Below are 27,436 nucleotides of genomic sequence, written 5' to 3' on the forward strand. Positions count from 1 at the left end.
TGCAGAGAACCCCTGAGCCAGTTAAATAACTCCACCCCCATTGTGGTTTGAGCACTGGCCTGCTAAACCCAGGCTTGTGAGTTCAATCCTTGAGGGGGCTATTTAGGGAGCTGGGGCAAAAATTGGACCAGATGACCTGAGGTCCCTTCCAACCCCGATAGTCTATGGTCTCCATACTCCAGTGGACTGAAGGGAAGAAACCCAAGCTTCACCCCTAATTGTGGAATCCTTTAGGTGAAGCTCCAAGGGAGATCTGGCATTTTGCCTCAGAAAGGATTGCAGGATTGTCCAGCCTCCTATGTCTGAAACCAAATATTGCAGCCACCGGAGGTTGAAAAGAAAAGGAGTACTTATGGCACCTTGGTAACTAACAAATTTATTTGAGCATAAGCTTTCGTGAGCTACGGCTCAAAGCCATCTAAGGTTTGTATGGATGGGATAATAAACTTTCTCTGCACACTTTTGTACAGTAGTAGTCCAAAATAATGCAATAACTGCAAAACTAATGTTTTTCAGTATTACCAACTTTTCTTATAGCCCTAGCTTCTAGCGGTGTATGGGAGAATTTCAGTTTCCCTTTAAAATAAATTTCCAGCCCAGCTGAGGGCAGAGTAAACAAAAAACTGGAAAATGTGAGTTCATTGAGTCTACCTAAAATCCCATAAAAAGAACCCCCAACCTATTATTTTTAATCTTGTGATGTTCAAGCCAACCATGATTTTGGGTGGCCTGATGCATGCTTTTGAAGGTGTGGACTATGACATCAGAGTATGCTAGGAACTTTTGTAAAAGAGATAGCAACAATTTACAAAATCACGTTCATGGACGTAAGTTTCAAAATATACAAAATATTATTCAAAATAATAATTGTGGATGAGAAATGAGCATTGGCTAGTTGTGATTATTAAAATCTCATACTTCAAAAATACATAGATGAACACGCCACGCTGCGGTCAAAATTCCAACTTGAGTAGTTGTTATTTCCTATAGTAGTACCCTGGCAGTTTTTGATTTACAGCAGGGGTGGGCAACCTAGAGCCTGGAGGCCGCATCGGGCCCTTCAGACGTTTTAATCTGGCCCTCAAGCTCCTGCCCAGGAGTGGCGTCGGAGGCACTGTTCCCTCTAAGCTGTGTGCATGTACACAGATCCCAAACCCCACGCACACGACGAAACACCACGCGCACAAAAATTTGTAGAAGAAATTTTTTGCGCACACAGCCTGTCAAAAATTAGAGGGAACGTTGGTCAGAGGCTTGCTCTGCACGGCTCCCGGAAGCAGTGTCACGTCCCCCCTCCAGCTCCTATGTGTAGGGACAGCCAGGGGCCTCTGCACGTTGCCCCTGCCCCAAGCGCTGCCCCTGCAGCTCCCATTGGCCAGCAAATGGGGCCAATGGGAACTGCAGGGATGGCACCTGCGGACAGGGCAGTGCAGAGCCGCCTGGCTGTGCCTCCATGTAGGAGCCAGAGGAAGGACATGCTGCTGCTTCCAGGAGCTGCTTGAGGTAAGCACCACTAGAGCCTGCACACCTGACCTCCTCCCGCCCTCCGAACCCCTTGGTCCCACCCTCCTGCACCCCAGAGCCTCCACCCCCAGCCGGAGCCCTCACCCCCCTACCCACACCCCAACCCGCTGCCCCAGCCCAGAGCCCCCCCACATACCCTGAACTCATTTCTGGACCCACCTCAGAGCCCGTACCCCCAGCTGGAGCCCTCACTCCCTAACTCCCAATTTTGTGAGCATTCATGGCCCACCATACAATTTCCATACCCAGATGTGGCCCTCAGGCCAAAAAGTTTGCCCACCCCTGATTTACAGTATTCAGTATTATTCCCTTCCCCTCAAACTGTATTCTTGATGCTATGAGTTATTACATACCTCAACAGCTGCCACATTCACTAGAGGGGGTGGTGTTATGGAACCAGGCAATGACCTTTATACCCTCATAGCACCTTCCTTTGAAGGATCTCAATGTACTTTACAACCAAGAGGATGAGGTAAGAGTTTGCCCAATTTTACAGAGAGGTTAAATTTCTTATCCAAGATTACATGGTCTGCATCCAGGGCTCCTGCCTCCTAGTCCCCTTTCTTCAGCACAGGCTCTCCTTCATGTTAACAGTAAAGCTTGTAAAGGGCTGCAAGCATCTTTTAGAGGAAAGATGTAGAGAAAATGCAACTGACTGCAAACCAAAGCACTCAGAAAAGAATAAAAACAGCAAGACACCAATGTGACTGTAGAGGTTCGTAATGCAGGAGAGCCCCTCTGTGATTCAAGAACCATCAACTTACCGCAGCGCTCTCTTCCAAAAAGCTGGTAGGGACACAGTACATGAAAGACATGCCCTCAACCCCTAGGTATGGGTTGAGGGCATAAAAGGGATAAAAGACCTGTAGGACAGCTACGGTTGGCGCAGGTCAGCTGTCACGCTCACAGGGCTCAAGTTCTGGGGCAGAAAAATCACCCCACCTTCGCAGGGTCCCAGAGCTTAGGCTCCAGTCCAAGCCCAAATGCCCCCGCCAGTTCTTATGTTCCCCTGCCCCCCACCAATTGTCTTTTCTCAAGCCTAAACATGACCAGTTTTTTTTATCCTTTCCTCATAGATCAGGTATTCTAAACATTTTATCATTTTTATTGTTCTCCTCTGGACTCTCCAGTTTATCCCCATCTTTCCTAAAGTCTGGTGCCCAGAAATAGGCACAGAACTCCAGCTGAGGCCTAACCAGTACCGAATGGAACAGGACAATTATCTCCCATGTTTTACATACAACATTCCCGTTAATAAACCCGGGAATGAGTGTAGCCTTTTTCACAGCAGCATCACATTGTTGACTCATTCAATTTGTGATCTACTATAACCCCCAGATCCTTTTCACCAGTACTCAGCCCATCGTGTAGTTGTACATTTGATTTTTTCTCCCTAAGTATTTTGCACTTGTCCTTAATTAATTTCATCTGGTTGAATTCAGACCAATTCTCCAACTTGTCAAGGTCATTTTGAATTCTAATCTTGTCTTCCGAAGTACTTGCAACCCCCCTCTCAACTTGGTGTCATTTGCAAATTTCATCAGCATACTCTCCACTTTATTATCCAAGCCCTTAATGAAAATACTGAATAGAACCAGACCCAGGACTGACCCCTGTGGGATCCCACTAGCTATGTTCTCCCAGTTTGACATCAAAATATTGGTAACTACTCTTTGAATACCATCTTTCACCCAGTTGTGCACCCACCTTACAGTAATTTCATATAGACCACATTGCCTTAGTTTGCTTATGAGAATACTGAAATATACAAAAATATTCCAAGCAGGAAATTCAAGTCCTCCAATTCTCTGCCTATTTACAAGAATAGCCTGGTTTGCACCCAGAGACCAGCACATGGGGGTATGTCTAATTTTAGGCCTTTGATTCTTGGTTTCTTACAAGGTCCTAAAGCGCCTGATGTTTGAAAGGCTACAGCTTACGTTCTCTTCCCCACATCTGGAGAACAGGAGAATTGAACCTGTGTTTAGAGGGCATGCAAGATACTCCACCTGCCTAAGGATTTTAAAATCACAATAGATAAATCTTAAGAGGTATGGGTGGGTCTACATATGGAGGGTGGGATTGGGTATGGGAAGCAGAGTTAAACTGGTGTCAGAATCTCAGCTGAGATGAATTCCCTGACTCAAATAATTGTGAACCCAAAAATCTTTTTTTGGGGGTGGGGTGGGGTGGGGTGGGGGGGGAGTTCAACTTAAATAGAATATGAACCACCTTCCCTGGATCCCTCCCCTCCCTACTGTGAGAGTACTAGCACCATTTTGAATTTAATGCAAATGAATTTTAGATTTGGGGTCATCAACCCTTCATTTTGCAGTGTTCTGGCCTATCCTTGGAACTACTCAAACTTCCTGAAAGTTTAGACACAGCCTCTTGGGATGCTACGTCTATTTCTTTAATAAAATACTGTTATTTCTTCCAAGATCAATACTCCATGACTAATGAAACTGGAAAGATTTAAGATATCTAGTGACTGAAGAGAGATACATTAAACTGTCCTGTGATTAGTCTTACCTCCCAAAATATTAATACTGTTGTAGATTTCACCCATGCCCTTGTCATCCAAAGATGGGCTGTTGCCTAATGCTCTATATTCTAGAATCTCATTTTCCCCCGCAAGGTCTCAGCACGACCAAGTGGAAAGGGCTAGGACACTGGTATTTCATCTATGGCAAGCAGGGTTATATACTGTAAGGCTGACAAAAAGGTAATAGCTTCTCTTAGGAGACAGCACTCTTGACAATGACAAGTTTACTGGAGCAGAGTGGAAAACCAGAACTCTAATGAGCTGGTTCAATGTAAATTTTTTAACATAACAGGAGTACTCATAGAGGATACGAGGGTTTAATAGAGGCTATACTCAAAAAGGAACAAGGAGTCCACCAAAGTAAAGAAGGCAGTTAGAATGTTTCAGTTATATTTTACTCTTTTCATAGATAGTTCGTATGAATGTTCATATTACAAAATTAGCTGCCATGGCCCAAAAGCGTATGGAAATTCAGCAAAGCATTGTATTTACTCAAAAGAGCACAAATACTTTCTTTAAAAAGAATTTTGTGAAATTGTATGACTTGCACCCTCTCAAGCTAAATAGAGCTAAAAGAGTAAAATTACACATAATTTTATGCTATTTTTGGCTTTAAATTACTTTTCATCAGCTGTTATAAAATGATTTGTATGTCTATCACATTACAGATTTTTGCACTCAAATCAGTGTAAAATGTCTCATGCTGTAACAAAGGCTTTTAGCACATGCTGTTTCAACAGCAGCTCATTGTTATTGCCTCAGAACAAAATTATTTACACAAAGCATCAAACAAGAAAATGCAAGAGAAAGACATCCAAATTATTTTCCCAAAAAAACAACTGCAGAAAGTAGGTTACCAAAAAAAAAAATAAAATAAAATGCTTTCTAGGTAGGAAACATCAATAAAATGCAGCAGACAGCAGCGTACTTGTACAATTGTGTCCATTTCTTCCCCCTACCTCCACATGCATCTCTCTCCCCACCTCAATCTTAAAATCCTGAAATAAATAACTACTTCAACAGATCAAAAAACTATATAACCTCTAAATATTTTTTTTCCTTGCTTAGGGAAAAGGGAAGTTGCACAGATATTTAATTGCAAATCTAGCCTCTTGCTGAACATTAAATAGGCAGCAGCTGCTATCAAAAAGAGGAAAATATTTAAGAGGCAACTTTGTACAGTTAAGAGTATTCAAATCTAGATGAAGTTGCCAACTCACCATGCATTCGCTTCTGAAGAAGAAACGCAAAGTACAGAATTCACATTGTATTACACTTTCAACATTCACAACTACACATAAGAAACAGTACTCATGTATGCCATTCCCTGATATCTAACCGATCTACAGCTTTTATCTTTATGCCAACCATAGCATAGATTGTGCAATACTGTTTCAGTGCCCTGTGTTTGCAAAAAAAAAAAAAAAAAAAAAAAATCATCTTTCTAAACTATACTGGTTTTAAATCCCTGAAATATCCATACCATTTTTGGAAGGCTCTATGTTTTGTACCTTTACAAGCTTGATGCAGATATAGAAACACACCAATGTTTATTGTGCAATTTCACTAACATGGGGGGCTATTTTCCTCCCCCTAAATTAAGTGGAAAAAATTACCTGTAACATTAAAAATCTAAATCAAAGCACTGATGTAAAGTTACTGGTAAAGATTAAAAGTTCCATAATCTTTTTTATGTTTTAAAAATCACAAACGGCGGTCAAGGGATATTGCAAGTTTGAGTTTTGTTTTTTTTTTTAAAGCATCAGAAGTAGCAAAATAATCAAACCACCTGGAAGAAAGTTGCAGAGACAAAACACCCTCTATACATATCTGTATGTTGCTGTAATACCCAAATTAATTGTTAAGTAGTGTGGATGCAAAGAGCATTTCTCTTAATGGCCAATAGCGTTTGAAGAAGTGTAAGATTATGAAATTAACTAGTTCTTTGTACCCTGTGAATTAAAAGTCTACACATGGCACTGAGATAGTTTCCCACAACGGTTTCACATGGCTTTCACTTTTATTTGCTTCATCTTCATCTGCTTCTTCTCAAGTTTTTTCTGCTCACGTCGCAAAGCAGCTTCCTGGAGAAAAGGATACAGAGAACTGAATGAACATCAATACTCTCACTGAAAAAGCAAGCTGACAATTTGAGAAGGTCAAGATAACACAGCTAGTTAAGGTATTGTGTTCAGGATGCAGTCTCCTCTAGAGAGACAGACTGGCAAACAATTAACAAATCAATAAATAAGTGAAAACCAGCTCCACTTTTATGCCAGATCTCCAGCAGGACAGAAGATAATACACTGCCATGCTTCTGGAATACCTACAAGTGAACCTCAATGTATGGGAGACACTTGCTGTTAATTCCTTAGCTGTTCTGAAAATCCATTATACCTCCAACCGGCGCTGTTTCTCTGGATCTTCCTCGTTCATAATTCGCTCCTTCTCTGCCCGTTTCTTCTCTTCCCGGCGGGACTGGGCAGCCTCCTGCCTTTGCACATGAGTCAATTTAAGGAAGTTCTCTTCTACTCTGGCCCTGTTCTTATCAGCTTTTTGTTTACCCTTTCCCCCAAGAGACAGAAATAAAAACAGTTAATACAGATAAATGATTGGCACTAAGGCAATGTTCCAACAAGCAAAAAGAGAGACAGTGTCTAGAATAGCTACAGACACTAAAAATAGCTCCTCTCAGTATTTAAATGGCAGTTCTACTCTGAAAGAGTGATTCCATATGTATCACCTCCAGATTAAACCTGTCTGGTTTATGTGTTCCCCCACCCTTCTCCAATATTGGTCAGCTGTACAAACTCAGGACCTAAGTATTAAACTGGATTCTTTCCTCATTATTTCAACAGCAGTAAAGATTCTGCAAGTCAGGTTAGGCCCACAGTCACACAAATACAGTCCCATTGCACCGGTGTAGTTGACTGGAACCTAGTTCTGTGTGCCTTATACATGGAGGAAGAGAAGCCAGTTAACTCTCAGCTGTACTGGCTTTGCAGAGTTAACAAGTGTGAAAAGCAATTACAAAAATTTTGTTACTAGAGCAAGTAGATCTGACTAATACATGTATGGAGCAGATCTGCTGCTGAATAAAATGGGGCTACTTTTCTTTTTTTTTTTTAATATAGTAACTTTTCAGAGTGGAATCACACATTAGTAAGATATGGGCAAGTATATTGTCTCTTTTACTTCAAGAAAGCTTTAAAAAGTTTAAGAGGAATTTTCCTTACCACTATGCATCCCAGGTATGGAGGTTTATCATCTAAAGGCAATAAATGTAAGATCCTTATATACCGCCTTACATCTAATTACCTCTTAAAGTTATTTGCAAATAACCTTTCCTATGGTCTTTGTGTGCATTGGTTCTTGATCTGAACTCATCACCTTCTCTTCAGACTGAACCACCTCTTTTTTTGCAGATACTCAACTGTACATAACTGTTGCCATCTCTAATCACCCCTCCCTGCCTCCCATGGCCAAGTAAGACTGTGGCTGTATCAGCTTCCTTGAGTTAAGTGTGCAATAGTTTGAATGCTTTTCTTATGCAACAGGTAGCAGAGAATACCAAATCCAACTGATATTCCCCATATGTTTTAAGGCAAGCAGAATGTAATCACCATAGATGTTACAGTTGAATTTTAAGGCTCCTCACCTTACAAAAGTTATCATGGGACCTTTAACCATAAGTAGTTTTATATCTTATCTGACAGCAACACACACAGGAGCATGTGACTTACTTCTCTATTTAGACGGAACTTTTTCGCTTTGTCAATAGAATAAATAACCATGTTCATCAAAGGCAGCAAAGCCTCCATATCCTTTGGGGAAGTGTTGCCTGAACCAGGCACTGTAAAGCAAAGACATTTTCATCAGATTAATTCAGGGACATTGGCAAGGCTTTTGCTAATAATTAGAACGTCCTCTCCACATTGCTCAGCCTGCTTATAAAAGTCTGCAAAGAAAGATGCTCTAATCCTCCTTTTAAAAATGAGTTAATTAACAGAAGTATTTGCTTTGGAGATTAAATTCAGATTCTTCAGATGGCAACAGGCACATTTCTCTCATACTATACTTCCAGACTGATTAAGAATACAGGCTGCAACCATGTTTTTATACTGGTAAGAAATTCCTGCTTTGACCATTGCAAAATACAATTTAAAGGCCACGGCTTTGCCCTCTGACATGCCCACAGCTTCCTCTGTAGTTAATGGGAGGTGTGTGTATGCATTTGTAGGAAAAATGTGGTCTTTGTTGAAAATAACTGGAAGCCCTGTGGGTTAGTTTTTAAATTTAAAAGGTGCTAAGCCTGGCAGCCCTGACAGCTTCTATTAATCCAAAAAAAATTAGCACAGCACAGATAGCAACAGGCATGACCATAAGCTGTCCCCCACTGTCCTAATACTGACCTACTGGGATCACCATTAGGGCTGACATTCCATTCTTGACTTTTGGCAAGTTGGTTGTTTAGCCCTCATCGCCACTTGTGGTGATGGCTTGTGGAATATGGACATCTGCCCACGAAAAGTGGACAGAAAACAAATTCCTTCCCCAAATACCATAAAACTGCAGTCAGACCAGAATGACTTTTGATCATTATTGACCTGGGCTGAATTTGAACTGGTGACCTAGAGAACTGAAGCTCCATTATCAATGTCATATACCACTCAGTCCCTTACGGTGCATTATTGCATCCCTTGTACTTGTTACTCAGGGATCCTGTACCTTTATCTACTTGCATTTAAGTCACTAGAAATACTGTCTACTATCCCAAAAGTGACATGCTTTGGGCACTGTGATCAGACTTGCACAGATAAGTTATTGGAAACCTTTCCTTACCATTAAATGTAAACAATAGTGTCCTTTTAGTGTCGGGCAGTTTTAAAGGCTGACCCTCCCTGGCAGAAGAGAGGAAATAAAGGAGTAGTTGGAATAAGAGAACACAAAATACGGACATAACATTGTACTGTGTATTTCTTAACACACACTTGACTACTGCAGAACTGATAGCCACTTGCAAACGGCTGGTAGCATTTAAAAACAATATAACTGATATTCAATTATTTTTTTATTGACACAAACAAGGTTTCAAACAATAGTTTCCATGAAGTTAATTTTTTCCCCCATCCAAAAGACATTCATAAAATAAGTGTTAATGTTTAAGTAGGTAGGCAGCACCACCCATTCAGTAACTGATGGAGGCAATCCAAGATCTGATGTGCTACTGAGAAGATTCATACATTTGCTCCATTTCTGGGCTCTATGACTCGTGTCACAATCGAACACGATGAGAGACATAGGTGCCAGAAAATTAGAAGTGAACAACTCCTATAAAATCCAAGTCTCGTCTATCACATAACCACGCTCTCTTCGTCCAAAGCGCCCCTTAAGGCCAGCTTCTCCAGGAAAATCCAAATGCCAATCCACCACAGAAAAATACTTCATTCCTGTATGGAATACTGTACCTCCAAAGGGCATTCCATCTGTGTACTCCTCACCTCATGCCTTTTTGTGGTATCATCAGCCTAACTTTAGCTTGGTAGCCCCTGGGCACAGGGAGCTTGTCTTCATATTTATCGAGTACATACACCCCATGATACTATGGAAACCAAGTCCCTAAATTTCCACAGGACACTCAGGAGCCTAGTGCTTTCAGTATTTTGCACACATGCTGATTTATATTTGGATCAGATAAAGTTGTTTGTTCTCTTATTGCAATGTGGGAATTATATGGGCTTCATAATAAATTATTCACAGCATATCGGGCCCGTGTATTGGTGCAGCATTTGCTTCAGATTATTGGATATATTGTTAGCAGGTGCCCCAAGTGACATCACTTTGAAAAAGGAGGCCTGACGCCTTGAAAAAGTCAGCGAGTCTGTACTTCTACAACATGGGTGAGAACCATGGAGGAAAGACAAAGCTAAGATAAGAAACCAAGGGCAGAACGGTAAAAGACAGCTTCACGTGAGAAAGGGTAAGTGACCCTTGGTTTTCTTAGAATTGTCAACCTCAATGAAACAAAGAGATGCAATATCATTTCTAGGATCCAAAATGCACGCAAACCATGGTTTTCCAGCCACGGTGTACATGGTTTGTGATTGGTATTTCTAGGTTCTTTATCTTTACTTGACCGAGACCCTTTGCTGGCAGCTGGTCACTTCCCAAGCAGCGGTGCATGCTATACCTGGCAATTGTTAAACTGGGTGGAGCAGCCCAAGTTCCAGTGAAGTCAGATCACACAACTGAATGGAGGGCAACAGACACCCCGATCTTAGAAAACTAGTAAAGCATCTGAAAATGTTGGGAACTTCTTGTTACCTGCTTCACCTTTACGTCCTATTTCTATACGTGTCCCCCAATGCAACAGGTAGCCTGCTAGAATACTCTCACAAGTATGTCAGATTATACTTTGTCTGCTGCTCTGTTATAAAGCTATTAGAAGATGTCTAGTTTCATACATACTCTTGCATAAGTTTTGGACCGGAGAACTGGTCTGAAAAATGGACGGACTCGATCTTGTCAGCATAGTGTGTGAGGAAATGTACCATCTGAAAGAGAAATAGAGGTTAGGTCGGAGATGAATTGGTTATACGAAAAACTGTCTCCTGAAATGGTTTGCTTATAGCGTCTCTGCGTCCTGCTTTTTGACAATTCTTGTGCTCAAGTTACCACCCTGACTTAGTGACTCTTGCTAGAGAAGAGCGCCATGCGGATAAACTACATCCCAGTCCTGAGTGAATGTTAGCAACTCAAGGACATAAGATGGAGAGTTCTCATTTGGGGCATGACATTTCATCCAATGATCAGCCACAACTTCAAAGGTGTATACTGAAGGTCTTTAACACTCCACCACTTTGGCAACGCTTCTCTGCCTACGTCAGCATTGCAAATGACAGCTTAAGTCCCAAGTTTACAATGGATATGCTAATATATAAAAGTTAATACAGATGTTTTCTCCATTGACAACTGTATCCATTTTCTGTCTCTTGCATTTGCTTTGGGATCTTTGTTTCTCAGGATTCTCTAAAGGAGAGAACTATGCGGCATTCAATTCCCTGCTGTATCATCTGTGAGAGATTCCACACTGAACTCCAGCCTTAAAATGGCCAAGCCCATCAAGAAAATGCCTGAGAGTTTCTACTGGTTCTTTCAAAGTTACCTTTGTGTCCATCATTCCCTCTGTGATCTCTCCCATCTCTGACAGGATAGCCAGCGACTCTGGAAGCCCATACTTTGCCCCAGACTTGGGTTTGTCACTACAGAACTCACTCTATTGGAAGGAGAAGAGAAAAAAAGTCTCTTTTATTGGGGTTGAACAGTGCCTAGCACAATGGGGATCCTGGACAGTACTGAAATACAAATAAACATGATTTACTGTTTCTTAATTCCATCTGACTGAGGACAGACATTTTCAGCATGAAGTACACTCCCACAATACCATAACACCCCAGATGCTAACATATATATTGTATTCTTAATTTAGTATCTTTTTTTAAGTTTTGAGAGGTTACTTGCAGTTGATTTTTACAGATGAGATGAAAACTGACTGTAGGGACATGCTGACATGGCTATATCAGGGAACTGATGCATCTTACATTGGTTTTGGCAATATAGCAAAGCCTGTACAATGAAGTACAGCAGAAAAACTGACCCACATCTTGCAATTTCACTTTGCTGCTGCTGTTTGGGGAAAGTTAAAAGCAGCAGCAGTGGCTCTAGAGTAGTCTAGAGAGTTGGTCACATCAGGAAAGATTCTTTGAAAGTATCAAGACTTAAGAGTGGATTTTTTTTTAAAAGAGGGGATTGTTAGTGAAAATTTAAATTCTGCAGAAATTAATGGCTTAGGCTAGCTGACTTGTCAGAGAAAGTTCCCCATTCATCACTAGTGAGTAGATTTTTCGAAATCTGACAAAGTAATTGGTGCTGGATTAAGAGAGATCAAGCAAAAATTTAGAGCACCTGTCGACATATCTAAAACTCGATTTCGAGAGACCCCTTGTAAAGGTAACAAAAGTTTCCTTTCCCTTCTGCTAAAATTGCCAATATAGAAGCAAATCAGTGCCAGTTTTAGGATGTGGATACTTGTCCACTGGGAACAGGACTGAGAATGCACTTCCCAAATTAATTCTAATAGGCCACTTAGCCTTCAGATAGTAACAACTTTCAGTTATTCCAAACTGGCCCTGGACTTGAACAAGCAACCTAGAGATGAAAGACTTTATACCTCATTACCAATCGCCTGAACTATCCATTTACTTCCAACTTGAACACACACATACCAGGTCCTGCATTTCCTTCTGAAGTCGCACTAAGGCTTTTCTTGTTCCAACAGCAAACACATAGGTATCCATATCTTCATCATTCATTGTTACTTTTATTTGCTGAGAAAAAAAGAGAAACCAGTAGTGACTGGATTTATACTATTATTAATTATTTGTATTAGCATGGCACCTACGAGCCATAATCATGGACTAGGCCCTGACAATAGACTCCCCCAGCCATGGAGCACTTGCAATGGACAGATCCAAATCTTATTGTGGAACAAATGTTTTCACTACAAAAAGTTAGCTGTACATTTTCTTTTGAAATATCCAGGTGTTATTTCAACAGGGATAAAGCTATTCTGTTTATGTCTGGACTTAATGGCTTCTTTTCTCACTCCCAAAACCATACGGTAACTGTCCAACAAAATTAGAAAGCAGAGTTCCCAATCTCAGGGTTTATTGGCAATGGGCAACATAGCAGAGCTGAAGGAGGACTCAATTTGAGTGCATACTAGATAGCCAATAGCAGACTGTTTGCATGCATTTGCCACTTCTAAATGAGACAGAATAAAGAATACATCAACAATATAAAAACTAAAATATAACGGAAAATATATATGAAAAAGTAAAACCTAGTAAGTACTAGCAGAGCATACCCCCCCCATTTTTCCTTACAGCATGCCTCATGGATACTGTGTCCACTGTGTAGATACTGGCATTTATACTTTGACATGGTGATATGGGCTCCCATTGTCCCTAACACTAACAGCTGTTCAACACCAATTAGCTTTACAAGATGCACAATACCGGGCAGATAACAGATTACCGAATGTGATTAGGCTGCACTCATAAAAGGGTTCAAAAGACAGAACAACTGTTCGAGAGGGCAAGTCACAAAAGCAAGTTTTGTCAAGATGAAGTCGAAGCATGACAGACTTGCTTCACAAAACCACATGAACAATAAAACCCACAGATACACAAACAAGTCACCAGTCATCAGAAGTTTGGTGTATCATGAAAAAAAAGAGAAAGAGGAAAAGAACGTGAATGGTGTCTGCAGGTCGTTTCACAGAGTTACTTTGTTTGAAGGAAGATGGAAGAAAGCTGCGTTTCTCTATGAAGCCACTGTCCGGCTAGTTGTGGGAAAGACCAAAAGCCTAGTGGAGTTGAAGGAATGCAACAGGAACTATGCACAGTAAATCTAAAGAACTGAGTGCATACCACTTGGTCACAGGCTGGCCTCATCATACGAGCAAGTACATTCAGAAGGTCTTGCCTCTTGAGAAACTGAAAGAGAGAATGTTTTAGTACAGAAGACAGTGCTGCAGTTTTTGCATATTTAGCAATTTACTGGAGCGTAGTAGCATCTACAGGTAGGCTAAGGTCTTGTCTGCATACACAAAGATTCACTAGATTAACTTAAATTTGCTTAGTTAAACTGGTGCCGCTTTGTGTGGACTGTTGGTTTAAAACTGGTTATATCAGTTTAGCTTGAGCCACACAAAGTTGCACCAGTTTAACTAATTGGTATAAAAATCAGCTTTAATTAAACTGGCACCACTTTGTGCAGAGATCAGGTCTTAGAAACCAACAAAGCTTTCCATTCTGCACCCGGCCAAAATTTGAACTTCCACATGTTAGTTAGTGGAACAATACTGCAAGATTCCCCCACCCTTACCTTTAGCTGAATAAGCATTCCCTCACAGCACACCCTGCCAGAGCACCATAAATTGTATATGTGTTCGTTTTCTTGGTTGAGCTTCCCTGTGCTTGTGGCTTCTTTATTTGTCCCATCATCCCCTGAAAGAAAGAATATATTAGTTAATAAAAGGAAGTGTAATCTAATGGTCGGTGACAAGTAGTGAAATGGCATCATTAGGATTAGAATTCATGTATTCCTGGGTTATTCTATTGGACTACAGTGCCATCTTAATGCTCGCTTATGCAACTTATTCTACACCATTATGGTTACTGCATTTAGATAGCTTTTCAGCATTGGAGGGGTGGTATATTACTTCACAACATGCAGAACTGCCATTAATATTAACAAGTGCTGCCAGAGGAAAGGCTATTCCTCTCCCCAGCCCATTCTCATCAGTAATATAAACCAGTCACATTCAAAGCAGTGAACAGTTGGGCATAGCAACTGCAAATACTTACCAACAAGGGCGAAGTTACTTTCCAGCAGCTCCCTGTGAGTGTTGAACCAGGCCTGAGCCAGCCGGTTGTTTTTATTCTTCCCAATGATGTAGTTCATGATGTAAGCAAGAAGACCAGTTACCATCAAGATCTCCATGTAGTAACTCTCCCAACTGTTTTGAAGATGTGCAGGGACCTGTGGTGAGCGAATTAAGTAGTTTTATTACGGGATGTAATGGATTCTGCACAATCATGTGTTTTGAAACGTGTAAGTTACCAGAGAAGCTTCATCCCTGAATGACAGCGATAAGCTTTGCTAAAGCTTAGCTATAGACCAGAGCCTGCTTAGAGCCAACTTCGTTAGTGACACATGGCTTATTTTGTACTAGCAGCAATCATGCTGGAAGATAGCGGATACAGTATTCTGTGACCTTAGGCTCCAAGTATTCACACTCTATAAACACTACTGCAATAATATTTGTACAAAATATGCCTTGTGTGGTACCATATGAAAGCTAACACCATTCTGGTTATTAATATAATTGTAAAATGCTATAATGTTATATGTGAAGTTACGAATTCCCTCTGTATGAAGTTTCTAAAATGTGTTTGAACCAGACAAGACTGGGGAATAGGTAAACAGGTTTTTCCCCCAAAAGAAAAGCCTCAATCCAGGTGCAATCATAGACAATTGGCCATCACAGTCAAGTGATCCTCCATTAGCATATTGCAAGCTGAAGGGACAGATCAATTTACATTGCAGAAAGTACCTCTGGGCAAGAAACCAGCATGGAAAGTTCTCCATCAGACTCCATTGCACTTTTCATCAAAGGAGGGGCACTGAACTTTGAGAAGGATACATTTCAAAAGTTCACCAGACAATAAAAGAGAGGGGCAAAGAACCCCAAATTATCTTTCAACTCAGACAAAGGAATTGAGCACACTGTATTTTGTGGGAGATCCTGACCAAGCTGATGATCAGCCATCTTGCTGGAAGGAAGTGTGGTAAGAACCTTACCTTGAACCAAGACTGTAGCCTGTTAAGTTTTAGTCACTAGAAAGTGTTTTTACTTTTGTTTGTAACCATATCTGACGTTATCCTTTATACCTGACCTCACGTAAAATCTCCCCCTGATTAAATAAACCTGTTTTACTTTTATTCTAATCTACCGAGTACTATGTTTGATTTGAAGTGATTATTAACTCCAGTTAAAGCAACAAGCTGCTGTGCTTTGGTCTCTTTATAGGAGCAACGGACCTTATTACTCCTTTGAATATTCCAGAAGAGGGCTGGACATTTCTGGGCACACAGTTTTGGGGTCATTTGGCTAGTAGCAACCAAAGCTAGTGGAGATCAGAGTGTGACTTTGGTATAACAACCAGGCTGCTGATATCAGAGTTGCTGAACAAGAACTGCTCAACACACAGACACTCAGTGCATGCTTGTACACTGGCTGGAAGTGTCTAGACAGGGAGCTACAGAAGCAGACCATTTTAAGGCACGCAGGATTACAAGACAAGCGGTGACAATGTTTCGCTGGTCTGAACTGCAGTCTAGAACATAGCATATGCCTAACACAGGTTCCCTGACCAGTGTGAAGAAAAGATTTCTTTTCCAAGAGCCAGACTGTGCTAACTAATAATCTCCAGTGTAGTCAGCCTAACACCTCATCGCAATTGTAACACTACTCTGTTCAGGTTCTTACACCATGCCCATCACTGCATTATCTGAGCACCACCAAAGGTGTGACAAAGATGCATTACAACTGTGCTGTAACCAACTTTTGAAAGTGTTTTCAGAACACAGTTAGGAATTCTAGTGCAAATAGTGACCAAAATCTAATAGGAAGATCCTGCTGTCTCTCTGTGGAGTTCTCTTTTTGAAGTCATTAGAGGGTGGTTATTAGTTTTACTGCCAAGATATTGCCCCTCAGTCAAAAGAGATGAGGTATTTCCCACTGGCACATTTGATTACAACATTTTAAAAAAATGTAACTCTGCCCTTTTTGTCTCTTAACTGCTTTATAAAAGCCTCAGGTTTTTTTGGAATCAAGAGGACTCAATATTGTATATTTCAAATCTGCAATGTTCAACCCCCGTTACGCTTAAAACACCCAAAAATTTAAACACAGTTGTTATAACTATCATTAGAACATGTTCTTTTGTTGCCGGTGTAATCAAGATACACAAACATGTTAGAGAACCATGTTTTAGCTGTGGTACACACTAACTAAAACATGATTTGTACTATGGTTATAGCATGTTTTCTCTCTCTAACGTAAGGATAAACCATATTCAAAAATGCTTTGGCCAAAACCCATGTTTAAAACATGGTTACTTTTGTTGCAGAGACATTTGCTGACCACGGGCATAATATTAAGGCAATCTGTATTCCATGTGATAATAAACTAGACCAGAAGATGACACCAATTCAGTTTGAGTGCACACGAGTGGGAAGTACTAGCAGTTTTACATAGTTGTTAACACATTAAGGAACAAGCCATCTACAGTTGAATACGTCAGTTTCAAATGTCATGATATTTGAATCTGTGACAATCAGCATAATCCAGTGCATAGGAGCACTGGAATGGAACTCAGGAGACCTGATTCCAATTCTGCTACTAACTGGCTAGGTGATGTTGGACATGTAACATCTCTGAGCAGTTTCCTTTCCCACCCTTATTCTTGTCACTTCAGATTGTAACTTTTTCAGGACAAAAGACTACCTTTAACTTTAACTATGTCTGTACAGCAGCTAAAACAATAATGCCTTGTTCTCTGCAGGGCCCTCTAGGCACTACAATACTACAAATAAATCACAGTGCTGAATGGAAAGACACTCAGACATTTATACCTACATCAACAATTGTTATGGGGTCTTTGCTTTTGCTGGGAGATGCGTCTGTTTTTTCTTCATAGCCTTCAAATTCCTCATCATCATATGGCTCACTCTCAGTATCTCCTTCCTAAGGGATAAGAGCACAAGCAGCCTAAGCATCTCAAGCCTGATAAGCAAGCGGCAAACACAACAGAGGTGGGACAAAAAATAAAGGGATATGTATCATCCCTCTAAAGCAGCAGTCTCTTTTACAATGTTACAGCTGAGATTTTAAAGTTAAGATAAATGAAAATTGCTGGGGTACAAGTGTTTTGTTTTGTTTTTAATTTGGGACATTTTTGAAATAAAATGTTTATTCACAATTTTATGAAGATTTAACAGCCATTTCAACCCCAAGGATATCAAAGTGCTTTATAAACCAATACCCAAATGATTCTCAAAAGACTGTTATATTTATCACTGAAATGCACCTACCTCTGCAGTGAATCATAGCAACCTCTCAACAGGACACAGCAAAGCCTTACAAAGTTTATGATGGGAAGAGAAGATGACTGCATGCAACTGAAACTGTATGGGACATTTAGGGTGATTATATATTGCCTCCCAAGTTAGACCAGGAGGCAGAAGTTAACATCTTTACTTCTGCAGAAGTGCCATGGGATCTTTAATGACTGCAACTGGTTGGATCTCTGTTTTACAGTTCACTAGGAAGATGTTACATCCAGCAGCAGAGCTCTCCCTAGCACCACAATGGGTTCACTATCTACTCTAAAGGAAGAGTACCACTGTCTGAAGACCTTAGGTGCTCCTTTGAAATATTCCATCTAAATATCGACCCTGCCAGACTCCACATAGCTTGGGAGATCTGATGGGATCACAGCATAAGTACTGCAGTGGGGTATAGTACAAGAACAATCATGGATCTTGGTTTGATAACTGAAAAAGCATTTCAAATGAGAGGCTAAAAGGGGCAAAGGCATAAATTTGACATTACTTGTGCATCTGCATCATCAAAGTCCTCCTGATTTTCATCTTGACCTTCAAGCTCTACAGTAGCCTCCTCCTCATCATCTTCTGTAGTTATGATCCTCTGGGGAGATTCTGTGGTTACATCTTCAGTAACATCTTCAAACTCAGCAAAGTCATTATCATCGTACTCCACAATGTCATCTCCGTCCTCAAATTCATCGAACTTGGCCAAAGAAAAGCCCCATGGGACGAATAAAACAACAAGGAAGATCCACAAGCTCTTCATTGTCACTGCAAAAAATTAAAATACAAAACAGGTTAAAAGGGGGCATTTATTTAGTTCTCCTAAGGTCCTAATGCATTAACATCTGCCCAATTATGGGAAAGCAGAACAAGGAGGGTACAATTATAAGACATTGTCTAATCAATTTCTGAGCTCAGGCTCCCTAAATGGCAAAGAGGGGAGTGGATTAGCACAAGAGACAGACAGAGACAGGACTCCTGGGTTCTTTCCCAGCTCTATCAAAGATTTTGGGACAAGTTACTTATCTATCAAAGATGGGTGAACTGAGGCTTACAGAAGGTACATCATATTATACTTACATCACATAGAGGCTCATTTGTAAAATGCTTTGAGATCCTGGCATGAAATAACACTATAGAACTGCCAAGTCTTAAATTAATAGGCATTAGCCCCAAGGAAAGAGAGACATTCTCATACTCCTATTCCTCCCCACAACTAAGAGGAGTTCTAGAGATCCCCCCCCCCCCGCTTTTCTTTAAAAAAAAATAATAAAATAAAAATAATAATAATAATGCAATTCTTTCTCTACTCAAGTTTTCCAACATGCAACTCACACCTCTCAGGTTTGAGACAGGGGTCTTTGCAGTTCAGGATAAATGACACTGACATCCTAGTCCCTATATACTAAAGGCACTTAAAAAGTATACAATGGATCCCATTAGCAACTTACCATGAGCCTGAAGGCTGCATCCAATTTGCATGGCATGTAGCAGACCCTCTTGCTTAATATGGAAGTGCAGATTGCAGAGATTCCCTCCCAGACAATCATAGCAAGTAACTAGGACTGACAGAGCACTGAATTCGGAGAACTGTGGTCCCACAGACCACAGTCTGGCTTCTCCTGCTAAAGTCTCTCACCAAGTGTTCAAAGAGGAGGCAAAATTCCTTTTTATCTTCATATACACACACACACACATATATATACACACAGACCCTCAGACAAAGGGTTGAATAATGGAATGGAGGATGTACAGGTGTCTGACCCGAGTATGCATGCTTCTGGTACCTTTATCAAGTGTTTGCTTAACACCCAAGTATGGGTTCCCTCTCTGCGCTGGTATGGTACATCATTTAAATACACATCTGATAAAGAAATAAGAACAGTTGTACAAACAATGCCTAGACAATTGGGAAGCATAGTCTGACCTTAATCAAGTCAGTTTGCTTACTAACAGTGGTGACTTATACTGAAAAACCTTCCCGCACCAGATTCCTGATCTAAAAGACACACAGCAAGGGAATGTGCACATTAAAATTAAATAATAGAGAAATCAACACAGATCATTGAAGCTAAAGGTGGAGTATTTGCTACTGTTTATTTAGCAAATTTGCCTATCACGGTGTCCTTGGGAACATATACAATATGTAAGTTAGATAGCTATCACTTTACCCATGTCCGGATAAAAAGATGGACTCCCAATAAGACTCTCTCTACAATAGTATCACTCATCAAATGTCCAAGTGATCAACTCTCTCCATTTTTTGTTCATTTTAAAGAACATAAGAGACTGCACCTGCGATGGTTATTACCCATGTATTCAGGTCACTAAATGGAAAAATTAGGTAGCAATAGCACCATCAATATCACAAAATACACTTGATCTAATCATTTGAAACAGCAGAGCAGCAATCGTGTTCTGTTACTTTCAAACAACATATCCTTGATCATTCTAAGATGTGCGTTCAGGAATGGGTCCTGCTGAGCAGTTTCTGCTTTTATTCTGGACCCATTTGTTATGCGTTTAACAAAGAAAACTGGGAAGAGTATGGCTGTTTCACTGGGAGGCAATGTGGGCCATTGAATAGAAGACTGGACTGGGACTCAGGAAACTTGAGTTTTGTTCCCAGCTCTGCCACTAGCCTGTGGTGTGACCATGGGCAAGTCACTTCACTTTCAGTTTTCCCGGTCTCCACTTTGTTTTGTCTACTGATCATAAACTCTTAAAATAGTACAGTGCCTAGCATAATGAGATCTCAACTGGGGCCTCTAAGAGCAATACTAAGTCAAATACAGCACTTCACAGACACTTGTGGAGAATTACCACCGAGTTTGATGGAAGTAAAGCTCATCTTCTCATTCTCACTGTGGCGCTGACTTGAATGTTGACTTTTGTTTTAGTTACCCGAAACTAACAGAAACCATTTTTTGTTACCATAATGTGCTGTACCTTTGAGTACTACTTGTATGGCACCCAGAGCATTCCAAGTATTTTAGAGATAATAAATGAGTCCCTTTCTTGAAGGCCTTCCATTCTAGATAGACAGCCTAAATACGAAGTGTACAAGGGTGCGCATGAGCAAGATCAGTGCTTTATCTAGTTGCATTGTAAGTTTAGAATATTCCTTAGGAGCTCCACAAATTTTATGTGAATTGAATGAAAAAGGTGATGCCACTTATGAAGAGAAAACGAGCATTGTAAGGGTAGAAACATTAACTCAGCCGGGCTATATGATCAGCTGAACATCCCCCATTCCTTTGGAATAAGGAATCCTGAGACTACTAAAGCAGATCCAACTACCAAGTACCCTGCCACTTCTGTTAAGTTAGATACCTTTTGGGAATCACAGTCATAATCCATTTTTCATATGGCTTTACAGATTTGGGTGTCACAGTGAATATATTTTCAGCAATGGAGGCCTAAGCACAAAATTGCTTGAAGCGCCGTACTTCATAGTGCGTCCTGTGTGGTCACCACAATTCATATGGTGCACAGTTTCCCCCTTCAGAGGGGGCAATTCACCAGTTGATCTGCTTCTGGTAGAAAGAACAGAGGTGGCAGTAACTCACAGCTTCCACCACTGAAAAATGACTCATAGCAATGCCCTGCTCCACAGGGCACAAAGCCACAGTGCTATCTGGAATTTAGGACCATATATTATGGGGTGGCACTGTTTCTTGTAGGGAGTGCTTACTGCTCCGATATTAAATCTTTTCCCTTCCAAACAAGACGAGTTTCCAGGATCTCATGACAAGTCCCTAAAGGCACACAGTCAAGGTTAGAGTACCTAAAATTAGCTGTACCCTAGTTCTTAGGTGCACATCACGCTCTGTTCCACCTGTCAGCTCTGTTCTTGGGAGCAGGCAGGGTCCCAAAAGACATTGTTGGCTCACCCCAATGGAGCAGCTGGGCAGAGCAAGGCTCCACATGCCCAGGGCACACCCACCATGGCTCAGAACCCCAGCGCCCTTAAGGGGGGGAGGGGGCACTGCCACACATGGCCCAGCAAGAGAAATCAGGAGTTTGGAAGTCAGCATCATTGGAAGTGGTGGGGGGAGGAGAAGAGATTTCTCCAGAGGAGTGTTTTTCAAAATGCGGGTCACGACCCAGTTCTGTAAGGCACTAGGTCACCTTGCCCTAGTCAGCACCGCCAACCGGGACGTTAAAAGTCCCATCGGCCGTGCTGCCCAGCTAAGACAGGCTAGTGCCTACCTGTTCTGACACCGTGCTGCGCCCCGGAAGCAGCCAACAGCGGGTCCAGCTTCTCGGCAGGGGGGCCACGGGGCTCCACGCACTGCTCGCGCCCTGAGTACCGGCTCCATGCTCCCACTGGCTGGAAACCGGCCAATGGGAGTGGAAGAGAGCAGTACCTGCAGGTGAGAGTTACATGAAGCCACTTGCGCGCCTCCACCTAGGAACCGGACCTGTTGCTGGCCGCTTCCGGGGCGCAGCGCGGTCCACGCTGCCAGGACAGGCGGGAAGCCTGCCTCTGCACCCCAGCTGCGCCGCTGACCGGGAGCTGCCGGAAGTAAGTCCATGCCCCAATCCCCTGCCCCAGCCCCCCCCCCCCCAAGCTGGAACCCCTTCCTGTACCCCAAACCCTCCACCCCAGAGTCTGGACCCCCAGCCCAGACCCGCTCCCGCACCCTATCCTCCTGCCTCAGCCCTAGGCACCCCCCGAAACCCAGAACCCCTTCCTGCAACCCAAACCCCCCCAGCCCCAGCCAAGGCTTTACCCCCAGCCTAGACCCCCTCCCGCACCCCATCCCCCGCCTCAGCCCAGAGCCCCCTCCCGCACCCCTCATCCTCGGCCCGGAGCCCCCTCCCGCACCCCGAGCCCCTCTGCCCCGGCCCGGAGCCCCCTCCCGCACCCCGAGCCCCTCTGCCCCAGCTCCGTTGGGTCGCGGGCATCAACCATTTTCTTCAAACTGGGTCCCCAGAAAACAAGTTCTGAAAACCACCTGCTCCCGAGGAGAGCGCAACGGGGGTCAACATGGGGCCTGTCGACCCCGCCCCGCGGGGAGACCGCGCCAGGGGCGGGGCTGGGGGGTCCCCACTGGACCCCACAGGCCTGATGCAAGTCCAAAGGGCTCCCCCCGCAGGGAGGCGGGGCCCAGAGCCGCTCCGGGGTCAACCCCCGGGGCCGAGTCCCAACGCGGGGCGGGGAAGCCGCGCCAGCCAGTCCCGCCGCCGCCACCTTTACCTGAGTCCGGCCGGCGCTCCCGCCCGCCACCTCGGCCCAGCCTCGCTACGCTCAGCGCCCCCCTCCGCCAGCCGCGCACCCTGCGCGCTTTGCGTAAGTGAGCGCAGGCGCAGTGAGAGCGGGGAGGCGGGGTTCCGGGTCCGCCGCCGCTCCCGCCCTGCCCCGCGGCCGGGGAACCGCTGCCTCGAGGGAGCGGGGGACGGTGCCTGGGGCCGGGGGACACACAACCCACCACGCGCGCTGCCCCCTCGTCTTCAGGCCCCCCCTTCAGGTTGCCAGGCAACGGCGCGGCCCCTCGACATCAGTGCCACCCCCAATCCCCACGCTCCGCAATCCCCGTGGCGCTGTGACGTCACGTCAAGGCAGGGCTGTGACGTAAGGGAATGCGGTGACGTCCCATCAGCGCCTCACCTTGTCACGCGGCGTGACGTCACTTTGAGAGGTCACCAGGTTGCAGGGCAGCAGCGTCACACGGTGACGCAGCGTCGCGGCCTGGTGAGAGGTCGTAGGCCCCACACTGGCTGTGTCGCACGTGAACCCATTCAGAAGATACTGAGTGGGTCAGACCGTTGGTCCTGCTGTCTTGGCTCCGACGTGGGCCAGTGCCAGATGCATCACAGGGAACGAACAGAACGGGGCAAGAGCGTGTGAGCCATGCCCTGTCATCCAGGACCAGCTGTTATGTGAAGGGGAAAGAACACTTCCCTGTTCACTTTCTCCGTACCGTCTATGATTCTATAGGCCTTTTATCGTAACCCCCTGTAACGAGGTGTTTGCTTGCCTTCTTACTTGGAGCTGGGCTAATGGGCCTGGCTCAGGACTTCCTGGCCAGCACCCTGATACCCGCCTCCCCACTTAAGAGCCACAAGGTCCGGCTGACCTTGGCCCCTCTGCCCGGGGGGCTCCTCCGGGGAAGTTCCCCACTCTTGGCCAGGCGATCCCTGGCATCCTCTCCTGCGGTTTTCTCCATCCCCCTCCCGCAAAACGTACACTGCTCGGGGAGTGGCTGCCCCCCTACTTCCACCTCTGCCTGCAGGATGTCACACCAGTTGCACCCCCGTACACCCTTCCCGTGGGTCTGCTTTCTCTGGGCTCTGTTGTCTAGGGTTCACTTCTTTGTTGTTTCTGGGACTTTGCTCATCATCTTCGCCACTTGGGATCCTTGGTTTAGGGATATCTGCCCCCTCCTTCAGGGCACCCCTCCACTTCTTTCTAGGTAGTGGGGCCCAGTCCTTACCTAATACCACTGGGTATGGTAGCCCCTCCAGCACCCCAAACCACTTCCATTTGAAGTGGCCCCTCACTTCAGCCCAAGGAGGGCCTCTTGTCCCCATGGATACACTCGAGGGCCATCCTTGCCCCCACAATCAGCCAGTGCGGCTTCACCAGCCCCCTCTGTACAAGCGAACAGGCTGACGCTTGGGGCCTGTTTGGGGGTTCTGCCCAATCTTCACTGGGATGGTATACAGTTTCTGCCCCCCTTTTCGCTCCTCAACTTGAGTCCAGCCACAAAACTCAGCCCACCCACACTCCATATCAAGGCAGTCACGTTTTGTGTGTCCAGGTCTCCCACACTGCCAGCAAACAAGCTTGGCGGGCCTCTCAGGTGCTTTTTGGGGCTCCCCCTTTCTCTCTGGGCCTTTCCGGGAAAAGGTTCCGCTAGTTTCTTCCCCGACTCCTTGTCTTTCTGGGGTCGGTCCTCCCTCCGGGGACCCTCTGCCTCGATATATTCCTCGGTTAACCTGACGGCTGCCTCAACAGTGACAGGCTGGTGACGCCTCACCCAGACGCGTATGTTCTCGGGGAAGCTCTGCAGCAATTGTTCTGGGACCAATGTGTCCATCATTTCTCCCACCGTGCGCGTTTCTGGTCTCAGCCAGTGTGCGGCCCAGTCCATTAGTCTCTGGGCGTACACCTGGGGCCGCACTGCCGCCATCCATTGGGCCACCCGGAACTTTTGGCGGTACTGCTCCGTCGACAGGCCCACCCAGTCTAGAATGGCCGCCCGCACCACCTCATAGTTCTGGGCTTGCTCATCGCTCAAGGCCATATAGGCCACTTGAGCCTCTCCTGTCAGGTATGGAGCCAGTCCCTCTCTCACCTGGTGCCTGTGGCTACCCGCTCGAAGGTCCTGAGAAAGGCGTCCGCTGGGCTCATTTTACATCCCCTTCCGCAGGACTCACCACTCGTTGCAGGAGCTGTTGTTGTATGCCGGTCTGCTGTATGAATTCTCGCAGACTCTGCTGTTGCTCAGCTTACCAGGTCAGTAAGGCCTGTCTCGGCCTGGTGGGACTGCTGAAAACTTTGCAGGACCTGCTGCATCTGCTCCTGCTGTTTGACCAGCCATTGCAGGGTCTCCTCCATATCCGGGCTGCCAACCACATTCGCTGGCTTTTGGATCCTGGATAAGCCCCCACGTGTAACGAGATGTTCACTTGCCCTCACAACAAACCAGCCAGAGACCCCTTGTGAGTGCAATCACCAGTGCTTTTTATTTTCAGTGTGAGCTCCCACCACCTTCTATTTACAGTCTGCTCCAAACCAGCAACCTGCAGGACAGCTAGCATCTCCAGCCAGTAGAGATGAGATGCGATGCGATGCCTCGCCTCTCCCTGCCTGCCTGCCTGCCTGCCTTATATAGCCCCCTGGCTAATAAGGCCCGCAGGTGCTTCTCTTCTAGCAATTAGGTGTGGCATACTCAGCCAGGCCCAATTAATGCTTATTAATTGGAGCTGGGCTAACAGGGGCCTGGCTCAGGACCTCCTGGCCAGCACCCTGTTACACCCCCACTTAGTCATCTCTGAAGATCCTTGAGGGACTCTACTATTTACCTTCTTTCCTTGTGAAAACTGACCCTTTATTTCCCTTATTGACCTTTGTTTCCTATCTTGTAACCAGTTACTAATTCATAAGAGGACCTTCCCTCCTGTCTCATAGAATTGGAGGACTGAAAGGGACCTTGAGAGGTCATTTAGTCCAGTCCCCTGCACCCATTGCAGGACTAAGTATTATCTAGACCATTCCTGACAGGTGTTTGTCTAACCTGCTCTTAAAAATCTCTAATGATGGGGATTCCACGACCTCCCTAGGCAATTTATTCCAGTGCTTAACCACCCTGACAGGAAGTTTTTCCTAACGTCCAACCTAAACCTCCCTTGCCGCAATTTAAGCCCATTGCTTCTTGTCCTATCCTTGGAGGTTAAGAAAAACAATTTTTCTCCCTCCTCCTTGTAACAACCTTTTGACTCATGACTGCTTAGTTAGGCTTTCTGAAAGTCCAAACACACTGTATCAACTGGATCACCCTTTTCCACATGCGTGTTGACTCCCTCATTGATCAGGGAATGTGATATATCCCCAGGGAGAAGTATGATGACACCCACCAGCAGCAAAGACAGGTGGTAGCCTTACCATGCAGAATCCTGCTCATCATGTATTAAAATCTCACAGTTACATTTTCTGTTCAGATTAATTAGGTAAAGTTTGTAAAAACACTTTGAAAATCTATAGGACAGCATAATAAATCATTATGATTTTAATTTATTTTCACTGGTTTTTGTGGTACAGCCAGGCAGAATTTATTCCTGCAACATAATTTCTCCTTATCGCTCCTATTTTTGGTTAGGAGTGTCTTTGTGTGTGTAGGGATCCTAATCTGACTATAGCAGCTAGGTGTTAATTTTTATTGTTTATTCTAATTAATTAATTATTTATTAATGTTGTTGGCTTGCCCTGCGATAATCATATTGGGCCATAAAGGGAAGTTAATATTATTGTTATTATTTAAGTCAAGGTTGAATGACATAGAGTCTTGTGGTTCTCCTACTCTCATTCTGTAAAAAACAACAGTATTCAGTATTGCCTACCTGTCAAATATCATGAGTCAGGCCTCAAAAAATCAAGATTTTTTTTTAATCGCTTTTGTGTCTTTTTATTTGTCTTCTAGTTTTAAGCCTTTAGGGTTCACATTTCTTTGCAACCATGAGAGATAAGAACATCTTTAAAACAAAAGCTGAGATTCTCACATATTTACAAAAACAACGAGGAGTCCAGTGGCACCTTAAAGACTAACTGATTTATTTATTTGGGCATAAGCTTTCGTGGGTAAAAAAACCCACTTCTTCAGGTGCATGGAGAAGTGGGTTTTTTACCCATGAAAGCTTATACCCAAATAAATCTGTTAGTCTTTAATGTGCCACCGGACTCCTCGTTGTTTTTGTGGATACAGACTAACACGGCTATCCCTCTGATACTTGGTCACATATTTACGTAATTTCAGGATCTGGGGCTGTGAGAAAAATGCTAAATCTCGTGACACTCAAGATAAATTGAGATTTGGACACACTATGTTACTGCCCTATTTTGGGCCAGGGCAGTAAGGGCAGCAGCAAGCCTCCCAGCATGGGTCCACAGACTCAGGCTCC

At 43.9% G+C, this 27,436-nt stretch overlaps 1 protein-coding gene across 2 annotated transcripts; it reads right to left on the minus strand.

The window, feature by feature from the left end:
* Window positions 1-5,481: 5,481 nt before the first annotated feature.
* On the minus strand, window positions 5,482-23,142 carry CCDC47 (coiled-coil domain containing 47). Of its 2 annotated transcripts, XM_074940610.1 has the most exons (14): window positions 23,013-23,082; window positions 19,597-19,673; window positions 18,312-18,577; window positions 17,337-17,444; window positions 14,500-14,674; window positions 14,018-14,139; window positions 13,561-13,626; window positions 12,355-12,456; window positions 11,235-11,345; window positions 10,538-10,623; window positions 8,912-8,970; window positions 7,813-7,922; window positions 6,467-6,634; window positions 5,482-6,153 (listed from the first exon to the last, which is right to left on the minus strand). In XM_074940610.1, exons 3-14 carry the CDS (start codon window positions 18,570-18,572, stop codon window positions 6,073-6,075), a joined length of 1,449 nt encoding a protein of 482 aa, XP_074796711.1. In that variant the 5' UTR covers window positions 18,573-18,577; window positions 19,597-19,673; window positions 23,013-23,082; the 3' UTR covers window positions 5,482-6,072. The 2 variants fall into 2 exon arrangements, with proteins under 2 accessions (XP_074796711.1, XP_074796713.1); XM_074940612.1 differs by lacking the exon at window positions 19,597-19,673 and having other exon boundaries at window positions 23,013-23,142.
* Window positions 23,143-27,436: the final 4,294 nt, after the last annotated feature.

Source organism: Natator depressus, chromosome 27, assembly GCF_965152275.1.
Source record: "Natator depressus isolate rNatDep1 chromosome 27, rNatDep2.hap1, whole genome shotgun sequence".
Lineage (NCBI taxonomy): Eukaryota > Metazoa > Chordata > Testudines > Cheloniidae > Natator > Natator depressus.

Excerpts from the sequence above, each read along its gene's own strand:
- CCDC47 (XM_074940612.1), bottom strand. The coding sequence starts at position 18,572 with ATGAAGAGCTTGTGGATCTTCCTTGTTGTTTTATTCGTCCCATGGGGC. Across the intron at positions 11,346-12,354 it reads AGAAGGAAATGCAGGACCTG|AGTGAGTTCTGTAGTGACAA; the intron begins GTATGTGTGTGT and ends TCCTTCCAATAG. Across the intron at positions 7,923-8,911 it reads ACTATTGTTTACATTTAATG|TGCCTGGTTCAGGCAACACT; the intron begins GTAAGGAAAGGT and ends TTTGCTTTACAG.